At 47.6% G+C, this 23062-nt stretch overlaps 3 protein-coding genes across 3 annotated transcripts; 1 reads left to right on the top strand and 2 right to left on the bottom strand.

The window, feature by feature from the left end:
* Window positions 1-1997: 1997 nt before the first annotated feature.
* Window positions 1998-8275, bottom strand: ddt (D-dopachrome tautomerase). Its single transcript, XM_086294544.1, has 3 exons — window positions 8072-8275; window positions 4305-4480; window positions 1998-2343 (listed from the first exon to the last, which is right to left on the bottom strand). Exons 1-3 carry the CDS (start codon window positions 8258-8260, stop codon window positions 2271-2273), a joined length of 438 nt encoding a protein of 145 aa, XP_086150670.1. The 5' UTR covers window positions 8261-8275; the 3' UTR covers window positions 1998-2270.
* A 2296-nt stretch (window positions 8276-10571) lies between these two features.
* On the bottom strand, window positions 10572-12401 carry chchd10 (coiled-coil-helix-coiled-coil-helix domain containing 10). The gene is made up of 4 exons (XM_086294543.1): window positions 12223-12401; window positions 11288-11510; window positions 11030-11171; window positions 10572-10737 (listed from the first exon to the last, which is right to left on the bottom strand). Exons 1-4 carry the CDS (start codon window positions 12384-12386, stop codon window positions 10718-10720), a joined length of 549 nt encoding a protein of 182 aa, XP_086150669.1. The 5' UTR covers window positions 12387-12401; the 3' UTR covers window positions 10572-10717.
* On the top strand, window positions 12137-21242 carry LOC147326946 (uncharacterized). The gene is made up of 3 exons (XM_086294542.1): window positions 12137-13837; window positions 16402-16532; window positions 18260-21242. The coding sequence occupies exons 1-3, from the start codon at window positions 13549-13551 to the stop codon at window positions 19175-19177; spliced, it is 1338 nt and encodes a 445-aa protein (XP_086150668.1). The 5' UTR covers window positions 12137-13548; the 3' UTR covers window positions 19178-21242.
* Window positions 21243-23062: the final 1820 nt, after the last annotated feature.

Below are 23062 nucleotides of genomic sequence, written 5' to 3'. Positions count from 1 at the left end.
TGATGAGGAAGTCTGGCTAAAGAACGCTGGAATCTCCCACCTCGACTGATTCATGGATAAATAATCTACCTGTGGATCCTGGCAGATGTTTGAATGTGAACTGAGAGAAATCCTTTTGACTGTGGTTTTGTGGTGATCTCATTAACCTTTTATCACCTAAGTAGCATACAGGCGACCTGGAATTATTTTGTCATTTTCACTGTAAAATTCTGAGTCCCATTCTTCAGGAATCATCTGAATTTCTTCTCTAGCTCAGAATAGTTGAGGAGTGATGAGAGGCGCGAGTGGTAACATCTAGGAGGAGCTTCTGTCTGTGTTCACACAGCAGAACCAAGCACAAATGGAGCTGGAGTCTTTAAAGAGCAGCCCCACCGCTGGCTGATGGTCAGAGCATCTGCCTGAAGTGAAGGCATTTCAGGATTGAGATGTGAATGTACTGAAGAGCGATGAGTGTTGAAAAGCTGGAAGAAGTGCTTTAATCAGCTGATGAATGAAGAAAGTGGAGGACAGCTAGGAAGAGCAGAGGATTAGTAAGGAGGAGGTGAGGGCAGCTATGAAGAGGCTACTCTAGAGGACGATCCTGTGGAGTCGGTTGTTTAGGAGGACAGTGGACTAACCAGGATTTTCACAGGAGGAGAACTGTACTGGTACAGATCTGCAAGCACCAGGGTGATGTACAGAGCTGCAGTAACTACAGAGGGCTGATGAGCCACAGCATGAAGATATTCAGATGTCCAGGTGTTCACTGGGAGTGAGCAGGATGGACAGGACTAGAAATGAGTCCATCAGAGGAACAGCTCAGAGTCAGAGAGGCTGGGATGATTTGCACATGTGCAGAGCAGGGAGGGTGGATGTACTGGACACAGGATGATGAAGATGGAGCAGCCAGGCCGGGGGAAAGAGGAAGACCTCAGAGGAGGTTCATGGATGTAGGGGTGTTGGTGTCACACAGGGGGATGCTGGGAGAGGCTGAGACAGAGGCTCCTAAACCGACCAGCTGAACGTCTGAAAAATCACCCGAGATCCTAACTTTGTTCCTCGTTAACTTTTATTATGGCCCTAACCAAAGATCAGTCACGTCTCCACTGATAACTGGTGACCTGCGTGATTACGTTTTTGTCCTGTTCTGGCTGCATTAAAAGTCAGTGTTTCCTGCTCATACACTGTGACGTTTAATATCAGGGGCTCTCTGCAGGTTCGTCTCACAGCTGCTGTGAGCCAGATGATTCAGGGAGTTCAGTCCAACGGGGAGTCCTCGTGCTCCATCTCTCTGCTCTCTGAGCTGCAGAGCACTGGGTGAAAGGTCATCTGAGCATTTACATAACTCAGAGCTATGCTCCTGTTGTTGCTCTTTCAGGGACAGATGAGGGTCAGTAACCTCCTATGACAAACACTTGCTAGCATGGACTGCCTTCATAAATGTACCCGTGTTCACTCAGCTGGTGAAGTCTTACAGCTCATCATTGTGTTAGTCAGGCCAAAGCAGCTTGTTTGGAACATCCAGTTATTCTCTAACCCAGATTCTAGAGACTAAACCCTTCACACTGATGTTCATCACTTAGATTAAACTCACCTTTTCCAGTACATTTCCAACTGTAGGATTGAGTATTACTGCAAATGGAGACGGTCCTCTACCTCAGCCAACACAGGAGCTTTCCTCTGCTCTCACACATAAAGACGTGTTGCTCAGTAAGGACGAGGCATTTAGCCATGTCTTCTTTAGATAAGGAATATTAACACATTTAGGATACACATGTAAAAAGTGGCACCTTTCTCACTGATGTGTGTGAGCCAGGAGCTACGAGCTGTACGTCGCACTTCTTTAACGACTGAAATCACCAATGTGCAAAGATGCACATCGAACCTGCTGAACACACGAAACAATGAACATTTTCAGGTGAAGCTGAGCTTTGAGAATCTGGCAGCAGATGTATAACGTGCAGTGATGGCTCACACGTGTCTGCTAACATGTGAAAGAAGGCAAACACACACACACATAAGTGAACTGTGTTTATTTCATCCACATCACAGTAACATTGTTTCCAGAGGAGCCCTCTGCTACATCAAAACTCAAACTTTAGAGCTCTTTCTCTGTGCGCTTCTTCGTAACAAGTATAGAAACCAAGCGAATGTAACAGTCGCAGAGCTTGGGTTTGGTTCAGACAGCAGAAATGATCATGGTGTGAAAATGAAGCAAGTGACCTTTAAACGACTGTGCAGAGGGGGCGGGTGCTGATGTGGTACAGCCGGTCGTTCAGGGAGGCGAGCCTTCACAGGAAGCTCATGACGGTTCCCTTTTTCCCCACTTGGTGAGGCTCCAGCGCGTTGAACACAATCACAATCCTGCCAATCAAACACAGCAGTCAGTCTGCACATCCACATGAGAGCAGCACACTCATCGCTGACAGCAGCACTAATGCTTACTGTGTTTAAACCATCATCCCAGACAGAAGACTGGCCCTGGAAGCAATCTTTCTACCAAATCAGTTCTCTACATCATCCTAATGGGAAATGCTCCACATGTGTCCAGATGATCTGCAACAACAGGAGGAAGAAGCACAAACACAGCACATCGAACACCTCTGCACCAGTGTTGTGGAGCACGGTGGTGCAGAGGTGAGGATTTGGGCTTGTTTTCTGATTGTTGCGAGTGCTCTTGCTCTTGACGAAGGCGGTTGCACTTTTCTCCTCTCCCTTAGCTTCCCTGCTTAGCCTCTTGTGTCCTTGTCTAGTCTCGTGTTTTTTTGTATTACTTTTTATTACTTTTCCGTGGAACACTCTCACAGTCTGTTCTCTAAAACCTAAAAGAGAATTATGGGTTGGATCAACTGGTCCCTGAATGCAATTGACACCCCTTTCTCAACGAGAAGTCTGGGCTCGGGTGAGCCTGAGTGCTGAAGACATCTACCTATTCAGAACCATGGTAACAGGGTTCTTGCTGATCGGAGCTGGCTTGGCCCTGACTTATCGAAGAATTAAGAAAGCAGAACCGGCTGTTCAAACCCCCACAAGGCTGCCCGCTGGGATTGGAACGATGGAAGAGGCGTGAGTTTCTCAAAATGGGCTCATTGAACGCAGCATGGATAAGATCTTGGAGAAGCTTACGGCTGCTGTGAATACTCAGAATAAGATCTCTGAGCCCAAATTGGATGACATCTCGAGGAGGCCCACTGTTGTGAGTTCTCAGAATCGGCTCTTTGAGCACAAGAATGACAACATCACAGAACGTAAGTATGGCGAAGCTCGCGGCTCTCCAACGGGAGATTGAGAGACCAGTGTTGGACTGTAGAACTGCTTTGAAATTCATATGAGCTGTTCGCACTAAAGTAAAAAGCACCATCACTTCATGCGGATACCCTCTCGGCGCCAGCTGCAGTCGCAAGGCTGGAGCTGAACAACAACACCCTGATAACGACTGTGTTTAGTCTGTTCTTCCCATTCCATGCAAGGCCACCTGGGTTGGCTGGAAGACTGTTTACTGAGCCTGGCAGGGCGAAGGACACTGTCTCAGCTGAACTCTGGACACGCCCACACATACATATACACTGATATGCACACACTCATCCTCCCTCCCTTTCCAAACGCCTTCGATGCTTGTTGCCTCCTGGGAACACGGCGGGTCTGAGCCCGCGCTGGATGGTAGCGCTGGGCAGGATGGCTGCTGTGTTTGCTTCGGATTACTCCTCACCCCCCACCCGACCCTGTGGCTGGTCACGTGCTCCATAATGTTGTGCTGTGGACATTTATGTGCTTCTTTGTGCAGAGGAGTTTTGTTGTTTCCTGTTCTCATGCTGTCCTCCCAGGAGCCCAGCATGAGTAGAGGTCTCTTTTTTTCCTCTTGTACTTTCCCATTGTAGTGTATATTTCAGTGTTTTTCTGTAACGCTACCGATCTCTGACCTGTATCCCCATGTGATGTCTGTGCTATGTATGTATGGATGGGAGGGGGGTCCTATTTCACTGCAGGTGTAAACTTTGCATGTGACAAATAAAAGGCTTGATTGATTGATTGATTGACTGACTGAGTGCTGCAGTGGCATTGATTAGTGCTGGGCTCTGCTGGGATCGGGCCCAGTTTGACTTTATAGCATTCTGCAGAGTAGTAAACGTACACGCTCTTCTTTCCAAAGTATATTTATACAACAGCTGTCTACATTCAGAAAAGGCTCAGCGGCTCATGTCCGTTAGTTTATTCAGTTAGTGAATCATTAACATTCACAGCCTTTACATGTGATCACTGTCAAGCTGTTAAGGAGACAGCCTCAGTAAACAGGTAACTACAGCGAGTGTGCACAGCAGGCTCACCTGTCTTGGCTCAGATCGAGCTCCTTGGTCAGAAACTCAAAGATCTTGGCGCTGTGCTCCTTGTTCTTCTCGGCGGTGTCAGTCACACCGATAGCAGACACTGACAGGATCACACACGGAGAGGTGGAACCTGCCATCAGCATCGGCAGCCCCGGCGTCACCACCACGTTCATCCGCTGGACCAAAGACACAGACACTCGCATTGAAGCCCGACTGAGAAAGAAGGCTGCACGGGCGAGGCTTCATCAAACAAACTAAGTGTGCTTACTTCCACAGAGGGCAGCACAGGTGCACCAGTTACTCCTCTGTGTCCTCGCTGCACACGCAAAACATGACGTAGCCTTAAACACGGTCACGAGCATCAGTGCAGTTAATCCACTGAATAATACAGTGTTCAATAGTTTGGTGTTATCAGACTTTGTGCAAAGGTACAGTTCGTGTTTCTCTAAGCAGAGTCACATTCTTTCATGTACATCTCTGAGGGGTAAAATATTAGTGTTTAAAAGTTGTGGAGGTGGACACAGTAACTCTGACCTCTGACCTCCTACAGTGGCTATGACCCTGACCGAAGGTGAAGCGACGCCCTGTACGAACATTCTGCTCTCCATACTTCTGCGTTGTTTGTTGGCAAGTCTTTCTTATCTGAGAAGGTTTAAATTTTTATCATTAGCTTTTCCTTCTTTTTGAGTTGAGACAAAGCTGTGTGAAATTAGCCACGTTCCTCGCTGCTAGCACAGTAACCTGATCTGCTGGATGAAATGTATATTTTCATAGGTATTTGAAAGCTACTTGTGGCACATTGAACTGCATGCTGACAAGCCCTGACCTAACACAGTATCCCAGTTTAACTGCTCTCCTGTAAACTGGTGAGACATCGTCCTCTGTCCCGGCTCCAGATGTGAGCGGTCTCTGCCAGCATGTCATTAGGTTTGGTAAAAAACAAGAGTTCAAGCAAATGCACATACATGTTAATATTATCATTGGATCCCGATACACACGACATGCTGATTAAAATGCTGTTCATGTGTTTTAGCAGCGTGCTCTTCTTCACTCGGTCAGTCACAGTTCTGTTACAAATGCAGACAAAAACACTGACAGCAGATCTCCAGAACATCACCTCGACATCCAGGTTTGTCCAAAGTCTTTGTGTTTCTCTGATGAGCATCAGTATTAAATGTGGATTCTTATTAGCAGCTTCACTGCTTGTTGGCTTTAAAGCTTTTATAGCTCTCCAAGCCTGAGTGGTCCTACACGGAGTGCGTTTGTAGCTGCTGGCTACAGCTGGAATAGGGCATTTACTTTATTCTTTACATCAGAGCAGGTGTGGGGAACGCCAGGCCTCGAGCGCCGGTGTCCTGCAGGTTTTAGACGTGTCCTTGATCTGCATGGCTAAATGACCTCCTCAGCATGTCTTGAGGTTCTCCAGAGGCCGGTGTTGTGCCAAATAGTGATTGTCTGCCAAAAATTGATTTCCGGTATTTGCCAAAAACTGATTGGTCGTATTTAAACTAGAGATGGCACGATACCACTTTTTTATGTCCGATACCGATACCGATATCATAAATTTGGATATCTGCCGATACCGATATGAATCCGATATAGTGTTTTTTAATCAACAAAACCGTTTTTTAAATATCTTGCTGCATTTTGTATAAGTTCATACTCAAGTTTAAAACAACAACTACACTAAAGCTATTCTGTTATACCTGTATGCAAAAAAAATATTTCATAGTTCAGCAATACTGATCAATCTAATAAACTTAAACCTACACCATCCTCCCTATTCTGGTATTTTAAAGAGTACTTAGCATAAATATTAAGCAACCTAACTAATAGGGTTCCAACTCCCAGGAACAACAAAAATAAATAAATAAAAAATAGGGAACCACCCCTCACGCTCCACCTCATGATGCTTAATCGACGTAATCAACCTTAATTTGATGCAGTGTGAAAAAAAATGCACAGAAATCAATTATTTCTCAAGAAATATTAAATAGATTCAACATCTTTCTTCAACAAAATTGCAGACTGCACAGATGGTACCTTCCCAAAGGAAAAAGTACTATAGCTTACTAGGGTATATATATTAGACTTAATAGTCACTATATACAGTAATGGACTTCTATTCATTTTACATCAAATTAAAACTTTGGGTGTAAGATTCGGATAATTATTTATTAAAAGCTCGACATTTTAAATGAGAATAAGAAAGAAAAGTATGTCTTTGTGCCCCCTTTAACCTGTTAATGCCCTATCGGCCCCCCTGGCTAAACTTTGCTAGATCCGCCCCTGCACAGTTACCAGCGTCAGCTACGTAGAAAAAGATCCTCGAGTAGAAAGTAATAATAAATACATTCTAACAACAGCTGATCAAGCTTAAACGTGCTGCTGTTGTTCAGCCGCTGGTTTCCTCTTTCTGGTGCAAAGTGGGCCAAAAGCAAACTAGAGACACGGACTCGCGACAGAAAAGCCGATCAGCTGATCGTTAAGCAGTTTCATGATTGAAGTAGCAGCAAGAAGAGGCAGTCGCTCCATATATAGGTTGTTAAGCTTAACGCAGGAATGCTTTACATTCAGAGATGGACTTACACACTTGCTTTACTTCTCTCGGGATAACTTTGTCGGAGATGAAATGCAGGGTTGCTAGCGAAGCTCCAAATGCTATCCAGACCACCGACAGGTCCCGCATGCCACAGCCGCTCTATCACGTGATGCATACTGCTCCGTTCTGCAAGTTTTGTGAGGTGCTTTCGTGATATTTAATGGATCGGATTACATTTTTTATTTTTCTCCGATATCCGATCCAGTAATTTAGGTCAGTATCGGACCGATACCGATACGTAATATCGGATCGGTCCATCTCTAATTTAAACTGCTATAAATAACTTGTTGGGCTATAATATGTGAAACATATGTCAAATGGATCCCTCATGGATAACATAAAGCCATCTTGGGCCACAAACAACATTTGTGTAACAAGGTAGAAGCCGCAATCAGTTTTTGGCAGTGACTTTTATATGACCTTTATTTATGCAATTCTCATTAACATTAAAAGTCTCTTGTAAGAGTAAGTTGGCCAAGAGGACAGCAGAAATGGCAGCAAAAATTACAATAGTTCTGTAAACATATTTTAAGTGGGGCTAAAGGACCGAATTTGTTATAAAGTAACTACAGTAACACAGAGTTATACAGATACTTGAAAAACTGATAATTTTTTAATTTATAATCCTTTTGTAAACCCTGTTCACCGAAGTCTATTACCAACACATGTAAAGATTTTACTCATAAAAAATACACAGACACATTGGAAATCCGTTTTTGGCACAACACCGGGTAACAAACTCATCGTGCGATTCAGGTGAGATCTAAAACCTGCAGGTCCCCACGCGTGATCCAGAGGCTGCAGCTGCAAGAATAGAAACTACACCCTCGTTTCAGACACGTGACTATAATCCAGCGCTATCAGCCTGTGCTGTGTCCTGCTGATGGAGCTGTGATACTGAATCAACTTTGTTGACAAAGCGGCTCTTCGACGCGTGTAAAAACACTTTTGACGCTCTTTCACTGCGCGTGACTTTCACCGATTCACGCGTCATATCCAACTCTTCCCGATCGGTGCTTGTGATTGGTCACCTGTCGTACGTGGATCAGGGCTGAGAGGGTGATGAGAGAGCTGATCAGCGGACACATATCCTCGGCGTGCGGCGCTCGCTCGCGGGCCTGTCAGCCTGGAGGTCGGGCTGGGTTCGTGTGTGTGCCGTACTCACGTCCTCGGGTTTCCCCAGAGCCGCCGCGGTGCTGGAGCACAGCCTCTTCAGAAAGGCCTCCGAGAACTGGCCGGCGGGCAGGTTGCTCTGTAGCTCGATGAAAGGCATGTTGCTGGAGCTCGCACGGACGTGGCCGTGGGAGGCTGAGACGGATGTGTCGTAAGAGCTGGCGAACCCGGAAGTAAACATGTAAAACCTTAACTCTTTACCTGGGCTGGGAAACTACAACTGTGATTGATGACGTCAGGTGTCATCAATCACAGCCCCCCCAGTCACATGACTGCGCCCCTCCCCACCACCAGCAGTCACATGACTGCCCGCATGTTGGATCGTCGGCTCGCTGGTTGGGGTCCAGAAAGTGATGTGAGCACTTTGGACAGAGCCGCTCTCACTTCTACAAACCTGGACAAATGTGTTTAAACATAAACGAGACCGTCCACGGCTGCAGTGTGTGTGTGTGCTCCCACGCTTCAAGTCAAAACGAAACAAGCGCGAGCACTCACGGAGACCAGGTAACTTCAGCGTGGACTGTTAAACATCAGGTTCTTATGAAGCCCTACGGAGCCTCGCACGGGACTGTCCAGAGCACTGTTAAATCAAATCAAATCACTTTTATTGTCACATCACATGTGCAGGCACACTGGCACAGCACATGTGAGTGAAATTCTTGTGTGCGAGCCCCACAAGCAACAGAGATGTGCAAACACAACAACACAAACGAGCAAAATACAAGAATGGCCAACCTGAAACTAATAAATATATGTACAATATATAATAGTGTATGCATTTCTGGATGTGTATACTAAATATTTTCCTACGTGTGTGTGTGTGTGTGTGTGTGTGTGTGTATACACACATTTTTACAAATTAAATAGTAAAAAAATAAAATAATAATAATAATAATAATAAAATATATAAAATATACAGAGTTGAATATGTGCAAAACAAGTGGCATTTATATACAGTGTGGAGTGCATAATGTTAGTGAACTTAACCAAGACTGACAGGGAAGACTTTGTCCCGGACGGCTGGTTTAATGTGCTCAGAGTTCAGGCCAAGCGGCCGTGTCTTCCATCGCGGTGGTTGTTTCCGAGGTCTCAGTGCTGACCTGGAGGCACGTGGACTTAAAACACTCTTGCAGGATCTCACACAGCTTCAGTTCCTTTCTCTAGTGGACCTTGCGGGGCTCCGTAGGAGCTCGTTTCCTGTTTGTGCTGTAAAGAGAAAAGTGGACTGAATCACAAAAATCGCTTTCAGGGATGTTCCAGATCAGACCTTCACACAGTCATTAGGGAGTGTTTGCATTTTAAATATATTAACCCCCAACCGGTCGCAGCAGATGCCCCGCCCCTCCCTGAGCCTGGTGCTGCTGGAGGTTTCTTCCTGTTAAAAGAGAGTTTTTCCTTCCCGCTGTCACCAAAGTGCTGCTCGTAGGGGTCACATGATTTTGGGGGTTTTCTTTACCTTACGATATAAAGCGCCTTGAGACAACTGTTGTTGTAACTTGGAGCTATATAAATTAAACGGAGGACTAGCGCTATCAGAAAGATTTCATAAATCCTTATTTGCTATCATTTTTGCTCCAGCAGTTGAATGATGATGGAATTTGGTAACAAAGAGTTTGCAGTGGCTGGGAGGAACAGACTCCTGCATGAGAGTAAGAGGGCTTCAGGGGGGATGACATGACCTATATGTATCCTGGGACGACCACATCGACAGGAGGGACGAGCAACACAGAGGCTGCAACAAGAAGGTGATGAGGTGTTTGCTTTTCAGTCACTGCGGGGAGATCGGCTCACACCAACAAACTGAATGAAGGCTGCCTCTGTGCTGCAAACTGGAAGCTGTGGTGGGGAGCAGGGCCCTGAACAAACTGGTATCCATCATAGATGATCTGCACCAACCTCTGAACAGGCAGTGCAGCAAAGAGACTCAGCTCTGCTGCCACACAGGACATCATTCAGACACACAGCACGTGTGTCGGGCAGAGCTGCAACGATAACGATCTGTTAGATTCAGTGTTTCTGGAGTTACAGTCAGTCTTATTTTGAAAGCAGTGTTGTGTGGCTCATGCTGGGAGCTAACACACACAGACCTCTGTGCAACCTTACTGGCTGCTTCTTTCAAACAAACATCTATACAGGGACGCTCAGCTGTTGTTTGCAGATCTCACAAAGGCTCGATTCATTTTGTGGGTTTTTTGCAAATTTAACGGGACTATTAAAAAACACCTGGTGAAATTTAAAATGCAGCTTTCATGTGAAAACATTTCTGTAATGTTCAGATCTGTGTGCTGTTTACATTAGTGCAGTGTGTGGCACACACACCTGTGAGTATCCAGCTGCTAGCAGACTTACAGCACCAATCCAGCAAACAAACCTTTAATGTTCACAGTGTTTACCCACCATCATCATCATCAGTTTCCCACACTGAAAATAATCAAAGCAGGAAGTGAACATTTGTTTCGCTGCAGCATCCCAAAGTAGGACAGACCAACACGTGACGTCAACAGCAGCTATTTATTAAAGAGTTCATCACTGTTGTACAGCACACACACACACACACACACACACACACACTCTCTCTGAAGGACAGCGCTCCCGTTGGTGTCACGTGATCTTCACCATGATTGTGGGGGTCCGTTCATCACACCAGCGATGTCACACCTGCACAATCACAAACAAACACGAGTGAGCGCCCTGCAGACATCAGTCGTCTCCTGACACCATCAGCGCACTTTGTTTTAAAGGGAACTGCTCCTAATGAGGGAACCAAAATAACCAGGATCGATTAGAGGTCCTGAATGTTTGTTTTCCACTGACTACCCACCCCCACTGATCACGTGACTGCACACTCAGGGCAATCACATGAAGCCGGTGGGCTGTTGTTGCAGGTTTTCGTGGCGTGCTCCGAGTAGAGCTGCAGTATGAGGCTCCACGCCTCCTTTACCAGACTTACCATGGGAGAACTTGCACTGTTTGAGCGCCTCGTTGAAGCCCTCACAGAGAGTGAGGTCTGTATGGTTGGTGGCACAATCCAGAAACTGTTTGACTTCAAAGTGACAGGGGCCTGGCTGGGCTGGAGCAGACCGGGGGGGCTCCTGAATGAGAGCATAAAGAAATGTCACACTCGTGGCATTTCAAACCACAGCAGCTGCAACATTAGAGCTGAGGCATGCTGGGCGTTGTCTGGGCGGCATTTCCAACCACCTCTTACCTGGTATGTAGCTTTGGCTGGTTCTGGACTGCTGCTGCTGCCCCCACCGAATGCTCCCGTGAGGGCGCTGCCAACCACGTGGCCCACAGCTGAGCCAACAGCTACTCCTGCAGCTGTGGTAGCCATCTGGGCCATGAGTCCTGGACCCTGGGACTGAGCAGGAGCTGGGGCCAGCGAGGCCGGAGGTGCATGAACAGGAGCTGGAACGTGGGATGGAGCTGGGCTACAGACAGGAGAAAAACAGTCATGCAACACTGCTGCTAGCAGGACAAGAGCTTCCAGCTGCTGAACGCTCTCTGTGCTGCTGTTAGTTTCTGAGGGTAGGCTTCACATCAGAGTTAGCAGGTGTGGAGTTGGTTAGCATGCTGTGTGGATTTGTGATACGTCATCCGTCGCAGATCAAGTTCTGTTGCAATTCAAATTCCCAGATGTGCTCCGGCTCCTCCCGTCCTATCCAGGATGCATTGATGGCGGTTGCCTGCGTGGACTCAGTGCAGCCAAACATCCCAGAATGCATTCAGTCCAGAAGTCATGTTAGTGTTTGGTTTCTTTGCTCCTGACTAAAGTTCAGCTTCATAACTGGATCATTTTATTTCATTTGGAGAGGTGTCAGTACATGTTGAACTGAATATTACATCAGATATGACAGGTGAAAACTGTGCTGTTCTTATTTCAACAGCTGAATTCAGGCTAGCATTAAACACATTTTAGTTCAGAGATGATCAAATTATGTTTTTAATATTTGTATAATTGTCCAAGCTCAGAGCTGTTAGCTGAAGCTGCTTCACTCACCTTTTGTGACGCAGAAAAATGTCAGCAGTGTTTCAGGCGCACGTCACCGTGAAAGTCACGTGTACGGCGGGATCAGCGCTGCGTTTGCACGAATGCAGCAGCAGCGCTGAGATATTAACACACAGGTACTGTGACAGTCTCACCTGGCTGGAGCCGAGGGACGGCTGCGGCTTCCTCTGGCCATTGGAGATGATTTAGCGGACAACGCAAAGCCTGGACACGCCGACCTGCTCGCCTCTACACCGGCTCGACTGACCTTGTGCAACTCGCCTGTAATCCCCCCCAAAGAGCAACTGGAGGCAAACATCGCGAGATTTAGGCGTTACTTTAAACTCCCGTAGTGTCTCCTGGCGGGGAGGGTGGGGGGGCTGCACTTCTTGGGTTTTTAAAGTTTCATTGGAGGTTGGTAAACAGCAAAACGGCGCATTAGCGCCATCAGCTGGTATGGGGATGATCCAGCATGTTCAAAACCAGCAACACTAAATCTCAGCTGCTGACAAGCGTCCATGGCTGCAGAGCTCCGTTTGCAGCAGCTCACTGAGATCTGGCCAGTGTTGGCCAAGTTACTTGAAAAAAGTAATGAGATTACAGTAACGCGTTACTGCCCATCTCTGGATCTGGCTGCCTCTTTGTCTTCTTGTGGTTTTGGGTCACTTCAGTGACGCCTGTCCTTCGCACAGTGGTCACAGGGCCCTGAATGAAAACTGTGCTGCTCCCTCCCCTGCGTCTCATTTCTCTGTGTTTGCTGGATTTTCTGAAACCATTGTCCTTTCCTTTCTTGCTCCTTTCGTTAGAGTTTGCGCTCTGATGTCTGAGCTGCAAACTGACCCGTGGTCTTGTATCGTCGTCCGGCTGCAGAGCTCAAAGAGCCCATTGCTGATCCTTTTCCCTAATCTGACATGAAACTGGGACAATAAACGCTGTGTGTGAGGCAGTACAGATGTGGACAGAACTGTACCACTGGTCCATGTCTGTGTGACTGTGTGCCGGTGTAGAAAAGAAGCAGTAATGGAAGATACACCCCACGGCAGTGCTGCTGTCTGGGCGACTGTCCACCCACAGCTCTGTGCTTCTCCTCATTTTCACAGGTTTCTGTAGTTTGATGTCATAACCAAGGATTTCATCTTTTCATTCTGTCCCTTTACAGCTGTTCACTGTTACACACAAATCATGAAAGCAGCCCGTGACTGCAGCGTGGGCTGGCTGTGTGCTCTCGTGCAGCAGCGCGGGGAGTCCTCTCAGCTCTGGCTGTGGTGAGCGCTCACAGGCAGTACCGCCCCTGACCGCAGGGGGCGCTGTGTGCTGATCGCCGGGGTTCCTTCTGGAAAAGCTCCGTCGACGTTAAAGCTTCCGAAGAGCGTCCGTCCTGTGAGCCGAGGTGCAGGTGGTGGTCCCGGGTTATGCATGTCAGATAGCAGCAGTAACAACGCACAGGCTCCGCCTTCTGTGAGAGGGCCGAAGGTCTGAAGATGTCTGCCGCCGTGGACTTCCACTCTCAGATCGCCTCCATCATGGAGGTGCTGGCTAACGCGGCCGTGGCGGAAATCTGTAAAGTTGTGGACGATGGATACGCGGTGGTTCACCTGGAGATGTCCCGGAGCCAGAAGGAGAACGAGTTCCTGAGGAGGAAAATCAAGCTGCTGGAGCTGCAGATCGCCCGGTACCGAGCGGAGAGGGTGAGGGGGGCAGAGGGCTCCATCAGCAGCCGCTTTCCCGGGGTTCGCCTCTTCAGCCGGCAGAGCAGGGACTCGCAGGCGGGTATGTAGCACCGGCACCGGGTGGTGAAGCATTACCGTCATAGGACAGGCTGGCAGACACGATCAGGACGCGGTGGGAGGGCAGTGTGCCGTGACTCAGCGTGACACAGTCCACTGGGCACTCGGTGATTTTCGTGTTTGACCACGGCCGCGGGCCTGTCCTGTGTTTGGAGCGTCCTCCTCTGTAGCTTGGTGGACTCGAGTGTCAACGCCACGGGCTTATTATATCCAGGCGTACTCACACCCGAGGGATATGTTTGCAGTTCCACTGTTTCTGTGGGCTGATTATCGTGTAGTCCATAGTAAACACACCTCTGACCTCTGACCTCGGTGCCTGAGTCAGCGATTTCACTCCTGTCTCTGATTCGTTGGTTGCCACTGGAGGAGAACGTACTGGCGGCTGCGCAGTAACAAAGCAGGGCCCAACAAACCCACGACCCTGGCTTCCCTCATCCACGGTGTGGACAACATGTGACCAGTCACACTGGTTATTGTACTAGCAGCTGATTGGTTGGTCCAGTTAAAGCACTCAGTAGAGTGGGGCGGAGCTACTGTAGCCTCAGTGCTGGTTGATGGTTTGACTGTCAGTGATAAACACAACACACAGGTTACAACTACGTGCTGTAAAATAGTTTGCAGCCAAGAGAAAACAAAGTTTCCTTTAAGAATTGATATCAGACGTTAGAGCAGGGTCCCCAATCCCAGGCCTCGAGGGCCGGTGTCCTGCAGGTTTTACATCTCACCCTGGGTCAACACACCTGAATCACATGATTGGCTCATTACCAGGCCTCTGAAGAAAGTCAAGACATGTTGAGCAGGTCATTTATACATTTAAATCAGCTGTGATGGATCAAGGACACATCTAAAAACCTGCAGGACACCGGCCCTCAGGGACTGGGATTGGGGACCCCTGCGTTAGACTGTCGGCACACACGTCTCAGGGATCTCCCAGGAGTGGCTGTTAGTGATGGGCAGATGAAGCCCCATGAAGCACTGAAGCTTTTCATCCAATTGGTTCACCCCAACGAGAAGCTTCATGAAGCTTCATTTGCTCTAGCAGGACACCTACTGGACGTAAAAATAATAGCTGGCATGAATTTGAAGAGTGTGGCATTTTGCACACAGCCTGTAAATGTCAACAACAAAAGGAGTGTGTAAAACATGTATATTGTAGTGATGCAGTATACTCTGTATATTTATAGTGGCAGTATGGAAAATGATCATTTGGAAATGCTTGAAATGGAAATGATCATTTACTGTGAGGTGAGGTGTGGTTGGGGTGTGGACAGTGGTTGTGCTTTTGTAACGTTGAGGTATGGACAGCTACACACTGAGGCTTTGAGCCTCAGTCCTGCCTGTTCACATTTTATTCTGTAAAAACTAAATGTTCACTGCTTTTATAACCTTTAGTGGGGAGAACATAGCTAGGATTTAATGATTTAACAAATCTTTTAAATCCTTTGTCCTCCACAATGCTAAATGGCTGGGAGTCCTCAATCACCATGGTAACCAGGTCTTCATCTATTTGAGATTGTTCTCCTGAGGAAAGACAATAAAGACAAAGCACAAATATAAATATCACACACGTAACTTATAACAGTTGTATAATATTGTTATATCATTTAGTAACATTACAGCATGCTATATTATCATTGCATTTGATGGCTCACCTGGTCTTGCTCTACAATCGGTGTTCCCCTTATTCTCATGCAAAGCTCTGTAGTGCCTAAGCATGGATGAGGTGTTGTTGTTATATCCCAGCTCCCTGGCACAGAGCAAACACTTCACCTTGTACAAAAGTACAGACAGCTCAACATAAATTGTATTGCACCATCAGTATCATGGAAATACATCTTCTGTAGAAATTTACATACCTTGTTGGGAGGAATAAGATCAAAATGTTCCCACACAGGGGAGGACATCCTCCTCTTCTTAGCTGGCTCCATTCTCTCCTGACTTTCTCTCCTCACTCTCATAAACCTCCAAACTGTCTCCAAACTCTCTCTAACCGCAACTCTCCATCAAACACCCACATTTTGAATGTAGTCTGAGGGGTTTATATCGCTGTCATATCTCGCGGCAAAGTTCGAACCACTTCATGAACCAGTCACGTGGTACAGCCGGGCAGCGAGGCTTCGGACGTCATCATTTTCAGCTCCTCCCATAAATGAAGCAAGCCTCGATACGCGCTTCGCGGAAACGCCCCCTCCATTACTCGACACAAGCTCCGAAGCCTCGATACAGAACGTCCCATCACTAGTGGCTGTTTTCTGGAGATCTGATTGGTCAGTAGGTGGTGATTTGTACCTGTTCACCTGTGATGAAGTCTGTTTGTCCAAACACTCAAATCCAGCTTAGCTGTTACGATGATCTACTGCGTCAGCCGTCGGTGTAAGGAGGGCTGACTCGGAGCGGCGAGCCTCTGACTCTGTGGACATGCAGCTTTTTAATACATAACGTGCACATGTGTTTGGCACGACATTAAACACCTGATTGTTTATATGAGTCTTTATTTTGAATGATCAGACTCACGAGCCTCTAATCATTCTTCTGGTATCCCATCAGGCCCCTCTCTGCAGGGCAGGACCAGGTTTCTGAACCGAGGGCCAGGAGCTCATCAGTCTGTGCAGAAGATCCAGCTCGTCAGTCTGGACCAGGATGCTGATCAGGAGGTTGTGACCACCACCAAAGCCGAGGTAAATCCTCACCCACACACGTCCGTTTACACACCAGTCCAAACTGTTCACACTTACAGACTGTCACACAAAGTTTTTATAGTTTTAAGTTGTTTTTAAATGGTCATGGCTGGATCTGTGACTGCGAGTGACCACAGTGGCCCCGGCAGACCTCCCTTTGTTACTCTACCCCCGTTTAAAACATACGATCCATGAAGGTGTAACACGGACAGGCTCAGAGCAGATGCCTGATGTAACCCACACACCTCACCACCGTCTCCTCGTACGTGTCCTGCACCACCTCACACACTGCTCTGACACTGCTGACCTCCATGCAGCACCACAGTTCCTCTCTCAGCAGCCTGTCATCTGCTTTCTCTCATCCTCAAAGACACAGTGAAGCTGACCTTCTCTGTTCTTCTCCATCATCACCCTCAAAGCAAACATCTTCTGCTCACTGATCTCTGTAACCTTGCTTCAACAGCTCTGTCCCACGTCTGCCTGCTGTGGCTCATCGTCCCTCTGTAGTTACTGCAGCTCTGAACATCAGCCTCGTTCTGGCAGATCTGTACCAGTACAGTTCTTCTCCATGCTTCAACAGCCTCTCACAGACACCTTCATACCTGCAAAGGTCATCTGGACCAAGTGTATTTCCACTCTTCATCCTCTTGTAGCTGACCTCACTTCCTGCTTATTATTCCTCTACACTTCCTGATTCACTAACTTCCCCCCACCCTCCTCCTTCCATCGCTCTCTGTTTTTCCAGTCGTGGGAGGAGCTATGAGGACTCCCTGGGCTTGCAGGGAACACAATAGAACAGATGTAGACATTTCTATAATAGAGTGTGAGTGTCTGTGACCACAGTCACATGTGCTTTAGTTCTTTCATGGTGTGTGTGCTTCAATGCACTCTCTAACAGAGTGTACTCACACTTCTGTCCCACTGCCTGTGAACACTTTCCCCTCACGATGTGATGTTTCTTAGCATGTCTGACGTCGTAATGTCCACAGACAACAGTGACAAACATTATTGGCTTTGTCTTTCTTCCGGTGCGTTTTCATTCAGAGGTGGTAGCAAGAACACCTACAGCAACAGGAGCTAATGTGTCTGCATTTAGCAAAAGCCTGTAAATGCTCACTTGTCTCTGTTTTCCAAGCCAAATTTCTTCACTGGCAAAATATGTGAGGGTTTGTGTTTGCAGCTACCCTCAGTTGCTGTCCACAGCTTTGCTGTTAGCGTCCTCCGTGATACGATAGCCCTCCAGCTAGCTGCTGCTGTCATGTGGTGCGTCCCTCATTTAAAGTGAAAAGTGTTCTTGTCGTTGTTGAGCGTGAATAAGAAATCTAATGTTGGGTCCATAATTATCTGGAGGATGACGGCACAGTAGAGAAGCAGCACAACGTCTCAGGGAGGAAACGCAGTATTTGTTGATGCCTGTGGGCTTCAGACTGTCGTCATTCACTGCAAACTAATACAAACAGTCCTAATATTTAAAATGTGCACAGTCTAGTTACCTGTCTGCCTGTGAAAATGGGCCTTTAAAACCAGAAACCAAAACATCACGGTGGGTACGTGGAAGTATCAGCTGGATTCATGCAGACAGGCTGCAGCTTTGCTCTGCATGGAAACAGTTATGTAACACGTTACTATGTAACTATTTATTTGGACGTGTGTTGTAATGATTACATTTGAAATAGTTTGATGATGTGAAGAACAGTGTTGTTCTCAAAGTGGGTGTGTCCTCTCAGTCAGCAGAGCCTGAGGGGGAGGGCGAGCTGCTGATCGTCAAGGTGGAGGGAGCAGTGGACGCTGGGTCTGTTGACCACAAGCTGCCGAGACGAGATGCTGCCTCCACCACTGCTACGTCACTCGGCGTCAGCGACGGCCAGACATCCAGACACCCAAGAGGAAAAGAGGTCAGTGGATCCAGCGTCGTCGGCTTTGTTGACGGTGGGACGGCTGAGATTGAGGGCGGCGACACTTTTCACAGTTCCCAGCCGCAGCAGACCGGAGCAGGGGACCGTCGGCCTTCGAGTAAAGGTGCTGACACCGGGCTGGGTACAGCTTCCTGTGAGGACAACAGCAAAGATAACCAGGCGGCGTTGGAGCCCTCCAAGTGCCCGCTGCCAGAAGTGATCGTCATTGATAGGGGAGGGGCATCGGACAAGGAGACCGCAGGGGAGGGGGGTGACTCGTCAGATGCAGTCCAGACAACCAGAGGACGAGACGGACACAAGGACGCGACTCGGTCCTCGGGTCTGTGCTCAGCCGGAGATGGGTCTGTGCTTCCTCACAATGACCCTCCAGGAACCTCCAGCATCAACTCCTCCAGTGACACGCACCTCCTGACTTTACACCACCCTGCGGTCCAACACAAAGCCCTCCCTCTGTCCTTCTACCAGGCCGTCACAATGGAGCGTCCGTACGGCTGCACCATCTGCACCAAACGCTTCTTCATGGAGTCGGACCTGCAGAAGCACATGGCCAGGCACACCAGGGAGAAACCCTACACCTGCCTGCTGTGTGGCAAAAGCTTCGTATGCCAGAGCCAGCTGGATATCCACCACAACGTGCACACCGGGGAGAGACCTTTCAGCTGCTCCGTCTGCAACCGGCGCTTCTCCCACCCCAGCAACCTCAAGAGGCATCAGAAGATCCAGCACTGAACCCAAAGACGAACTCTCCACAGCCCGCTGCACCACAGCTTCTCCTCCAGAGGCAGGCTTATACACTACTAACCTTCCTCAGCCTTAACTTCATGAAACAGGACTGGATGAATATTATCACATGAGCTGCTGTCACGTCACCCACACAGTCCTCTGCAGCACACAAAGGACACACACTGTTGTTGATGAGGGACAGGATGCAGTATGTGAGTGTGTAAGGATGAGTATGGAACAGCAGCGCACACACAGACAGACACACACACACACACACACAGACAGACACACACAGACAGACACACACACACAGACACACAGACAGACACACACACACACACACACACACAGACAGACAGACAGACACACAAACACAGACAGACAGACAGACAGACACACAAACACAGACACACACAGACAGACACACACACACACAGACACACACAGACAGACACACACACACACAGACACACAGACACACACACACACAGACAGACACACAGACAGACACACACACACAGACAGACACACACAGACACACACACACACAGACAGACAGAGAGACACACACACACACACACACACAGGCGTTTCCATGGAAGTATCCAATCAGACCATGAACACTGTGAATGAGCTTGTAACTCCTGAACTGTGAGCAGCATGAATCAGCTGGCACATGGCAGACACATCATCATCATCATCATCATCATCATCATCATCATCACCTCTAGTCCTTTATGAGCTCCTTGCAGACGGCCCGTACATCAGAAATGATGTCACAACTGTTGGTGTGTGGTGCACTTGTTGCCGTTAGTTTGCTGCACCTCTGTCTTTTGTAACCTGCTTCCTGTGTGTGTGTATTTACATGAAGTCTAATCAGTTTAACACAAATGTTCTGCAAAAAGCACCAAAGCAACATGAGCGTCAGCTGGGGACGGGCACAGACTGAGTGATTAACTCCATCACTGAGACCTCCTGTATGTTCTCGCTGCTCTGCTGTGAGAGGCTGCACCGTCTCTGAGCAGCACATCAGAGACGTCACATCATGCAGATTCATTGCACGCTGTCTGGTCAAATGTTTGTCATGCTGGAGGTGTTTCAGTGTCCCACACACCAACACAAAGCCCAGTGACGACACATGTGATGTTTGTCTTAGTGTTTAGGTCTGAGCACTTGATCGTCTCAGGTAGAAACGGAGGCTGACTGCTCGTCACGTTGTTACCTGATGAAGGCTCTGGCTGCTGGTCTGGGGTCAGCACACACTCTGCTGTAGCATCACTCTGGGCTCTTAGCTTAGCGTTAACATGCTGCCTGTGGTGTTGGCTGTCTGCATCATGCTGACACTCAGACACAGGATGCTGGCAGTGGCTGCGCTCATCATCCTGGTGCCTCTACACTGATGAAAGAACTAAAAAGGTTTCTGTGCTCATAAAAACACGGCCACGTCTGATAAGCAGGTCAGTTTCAGATCCAGCAATCAACCAAGAACCATCATAGCTGCTGCTGAGCTGAGCACCTGTATGGACATCAGACTGACTGAATCCAGACACATTAAGTGTACAAAGGCACAGCTGCTGTCTTTAGCAGCAGAGGCTAACTTGCTAACCCAGCTGCTTTCTTCTTTTGACTGATGAAAGTTTCTGTGAACTTGTCGAGACTTCATATATAAACCTCCCCCACCTTTAAATCTATCATCACACCTCATGGCTGTCCTGGTGAGCTTTGTCCCCATTAATCTGCAGCGTTGACTTTAATATCAGATTATTAGTCCACACCAGGTTAACGGGAGCTCCTGACACGCCCCCTGTGTGTAACGGGCTGTGTGAGTTGATGGCTGCAAAGAAGCCTTCGTTTGGTTTCCTTCATTTCTTTCATTTGGGATATGAGCCAAAGTCATGACATCATCACGAACATTTCCCTGTTAACGTACAAACTTCGCTTCACCTTTGAAATGAATTCATGAAATCTGAGCTATGAGTTCAACAAAGAAGAGAGAAACATTGTCACTGCTTTGTACTCGTGAATATAGTGACATGTAAATTCGCTAATAAATTGTATTTTCAAACACTTGTATTTTGTCGTTTCCTGTGTCGTACGCTCTGGACTCAGTGGTCCTCGGCCGAGCTCACGCTCGCTGTCGGCACCGGAGCGGTGCATTAACACTTTGGCGTCTCACTGAAGGTGAAAAGGAGAAACTTGTCAGGTATTAACCTGAAAAATGCCGTTTCTAATCCTGTTTCTTTGCTGTGGGCTCCTCAGGCTCCACTCCAGGGAAACAGTCCCTCCCAGGGGCAGCTGGATTGGCAGGAGGACATCAGGACACAATGTCACCAGGAGACCGAGGCCCTGTACAGGCTCTTGGTAAATGCATTGAGGAAATTAATGACTGGTTGTGCCACAATTTTCTCCAGCTAAACAAAAACAAAACTGAGGTAATAGTCTTTGGCACCAAAGAAAAACGATTACAGGTCACCAGAGAACTTCAATCTATACATCTAAAAACCACAAACCAGGCGAGAAATTTGGGTGTAGTGATTGATGCAGACCTAAACTTAGAAAAACACATTAAGACAATAACAAAGTCAGCTTACTATCACCTCAAGAATATATCAAGGATAAAAGATCTGATGTCTCAACAGGACCTGGAAAAACTAGTCCATGCATTCATCTTTAGTAGGCTTGATTACTGTAACAGCATCTTTACAGGTCTACCTAAAAAATCAGTCAGACAACTACAGCTCATTCAGAACTCTGCTGCTCGAGTCCTCACTAAGACCAAAAAAGTGGACCACATCAGTCCAGCTCTGAGGTCCTTACACTGGCTGCCTGTCCGTCAGAGGATAGACTTTAAAGTTCTGATGCTGGCCTATAAAGCTCTGAATGGTTTAGGACCAAAATACATCAGTGACCTCCTGACCCAGTATGAACCTTCCAGATCCCTCAGGTCATCTGGATCCGGTCTTTTATCAGTTCCCAGAGTCAGAACCAGACACGGAGAAGCTGCATTCAGCTTTTATGCTCCTTATATCTGGAACAAACTCCCAGAAAGCCTCAGATCAGCTGAAACACTCAGTTTATTTAAATCCAGGTTGAAGACTCACCTGTTCTCAGCTGCATTTGAATAAAGCACCAAATCCACACTTTAAGCTTAAATTTCAAAACTTACATTTAACTACTGATTTTATCTACTGTTCTGATTTTATCTGTTTTGATTTTATATACTGTTGTTTGTTTGTTTGTTTGTTAATTAGTTAGTTAGTTTGTTTGCTTGTTTTAATCAATTTTAAATCATGCTTTTTATTTGTTCTTGTTTCTAATGTCTCTGTAAAGCACTTTGAATCACCTTGTTGTTGAATTGTGCTATACAAATAAACTTGCCTTGCCTTACGGAGCAGCATCCTGTTCTAAACTCAAAATTGCATCAGTCAACCAAATCAGTTCAAAGCCAGCCTCTGGTTTTCCACCAGGTTCCAAGATGGCTCAGAGTGGAGCTCTGCTGCGAAGCTTGACGGCGGTGCAGTCGGCTTGCTGCCACGTGGGGCTGACAGACGTGGTGGGTCGTGGGTAGGAGGTGGAGACGAGGGAGCGCCTCTCAGCAGAGCTGAGTGCTGACATCATCAGCCGGAGGTGTGGGGTTCAACGCCTCTCCTGTTGCCATAGAAACAGTGGACTCCCAGGTCCAGCTAACATGGCCATCGTGGTCGCAGATGCAGCAGATGGACAACTTATCGAGTCCGAGCAGCAGTCAGGAGCAGGGGTCTGGCTCTCGCTTGGTGTGTTCGGAGCGATAATGCTTCTTTTGCAGTGCAGCTGTCTTTGCACCAGTCTTTCACCGATGTAGTGTGTGGACTGTGTGTGAACCAGTATGTGACTCAACACCAATGGGCTATT

The sequence above is a fragment of the Aulonocara sp. 'chitande type north' Nkhata Bay genome, linkage group LG6 (genome assembly GCF_057382095.1).
Source record: "Aulonocara sp. 'chitande type north' Nkhata Bay isolate Kocher_YH1m ecotype deep benthic linkage group LG6, A_spYH_male_GT1.1, whole genome shotgun sequence".
Classification (NCBI taxonomy): Eukaryota; Metazoa; Chordata; class Actinopteri; order Cichliformes; family Cichlidae; genus Aulonocara; species Aulonocara sp. 'chitande type north' Nkhata Bay.
This window is presented reverse-complemented; position numbering and strand designations above follow the sequence as displayed.

Bases quoted from the DNA above. Each gene is read 5' to 3' on its own strand.
- ddt (XM_086294544.1), bottom strand. From the start codon at position 8,260: ATGTTTACTTCCGGGTTCGCCAGCTCTTACGACACATCCGTCTCAGCC. The intron at 4,481-8,071 runs GTGAGTACGGCA...TCTTTGGTCCAG, and splicing joins CTCTGGGGAAACCCGAGGAC to CGGATGAACGTGGTGGTGAC. The intron at 2,344-4,304 runs GTGAGCCTGCTG...TTTGATTGGCAG, and splicing joins CTCGATCTGAGCCAAGACAG to GATTGTGATTGTGTTCAACG.
- chchd10 (XM_086294543.1), bottom strand. From the start codon at position 12,386: ATGTTTGCCTCCAGTTGCTCTTTGGGGGGGATTACAGGCGAGTTGCAC. The intron at 11,172-11,287 runs GTAAGAGGTGGT...GCTCTCATTCAG, and splicing joins CAGCCAAAGCTACATACCAG to GAGCCCCCCCGGTCTGCTCC. The intron at 10,738-11,029 runs GTAAGTCTGGTA...GTGATTGTGCAG, and splicing joins ACAGTGCAAGTTCTCCCATG to GTGTGACATCGCTGGTGTGA.
- LOC147326946 (XM_086294542.1), top strand. From the start codon at position 13,549: ATGTCTGCCGCCGTGGACTTCCACTCTCAGATCGCCTCCATCATGGAG. The intron at 13,838-16,401 runs GTATGTAGCACC...GTATCCCATCAG, and splicing joins GAGCAGGGACTCGCAGGCGG to GCCCCTCTCTGCAGGGCAGG. The intron at 16,533-18,259 runs GTAAATCCTCAC...GTGTCCTCTCAG, and splicing joins TGACCACCACCAAAGCCGAG to TCAGCAGAGCCTGAGGGGGA.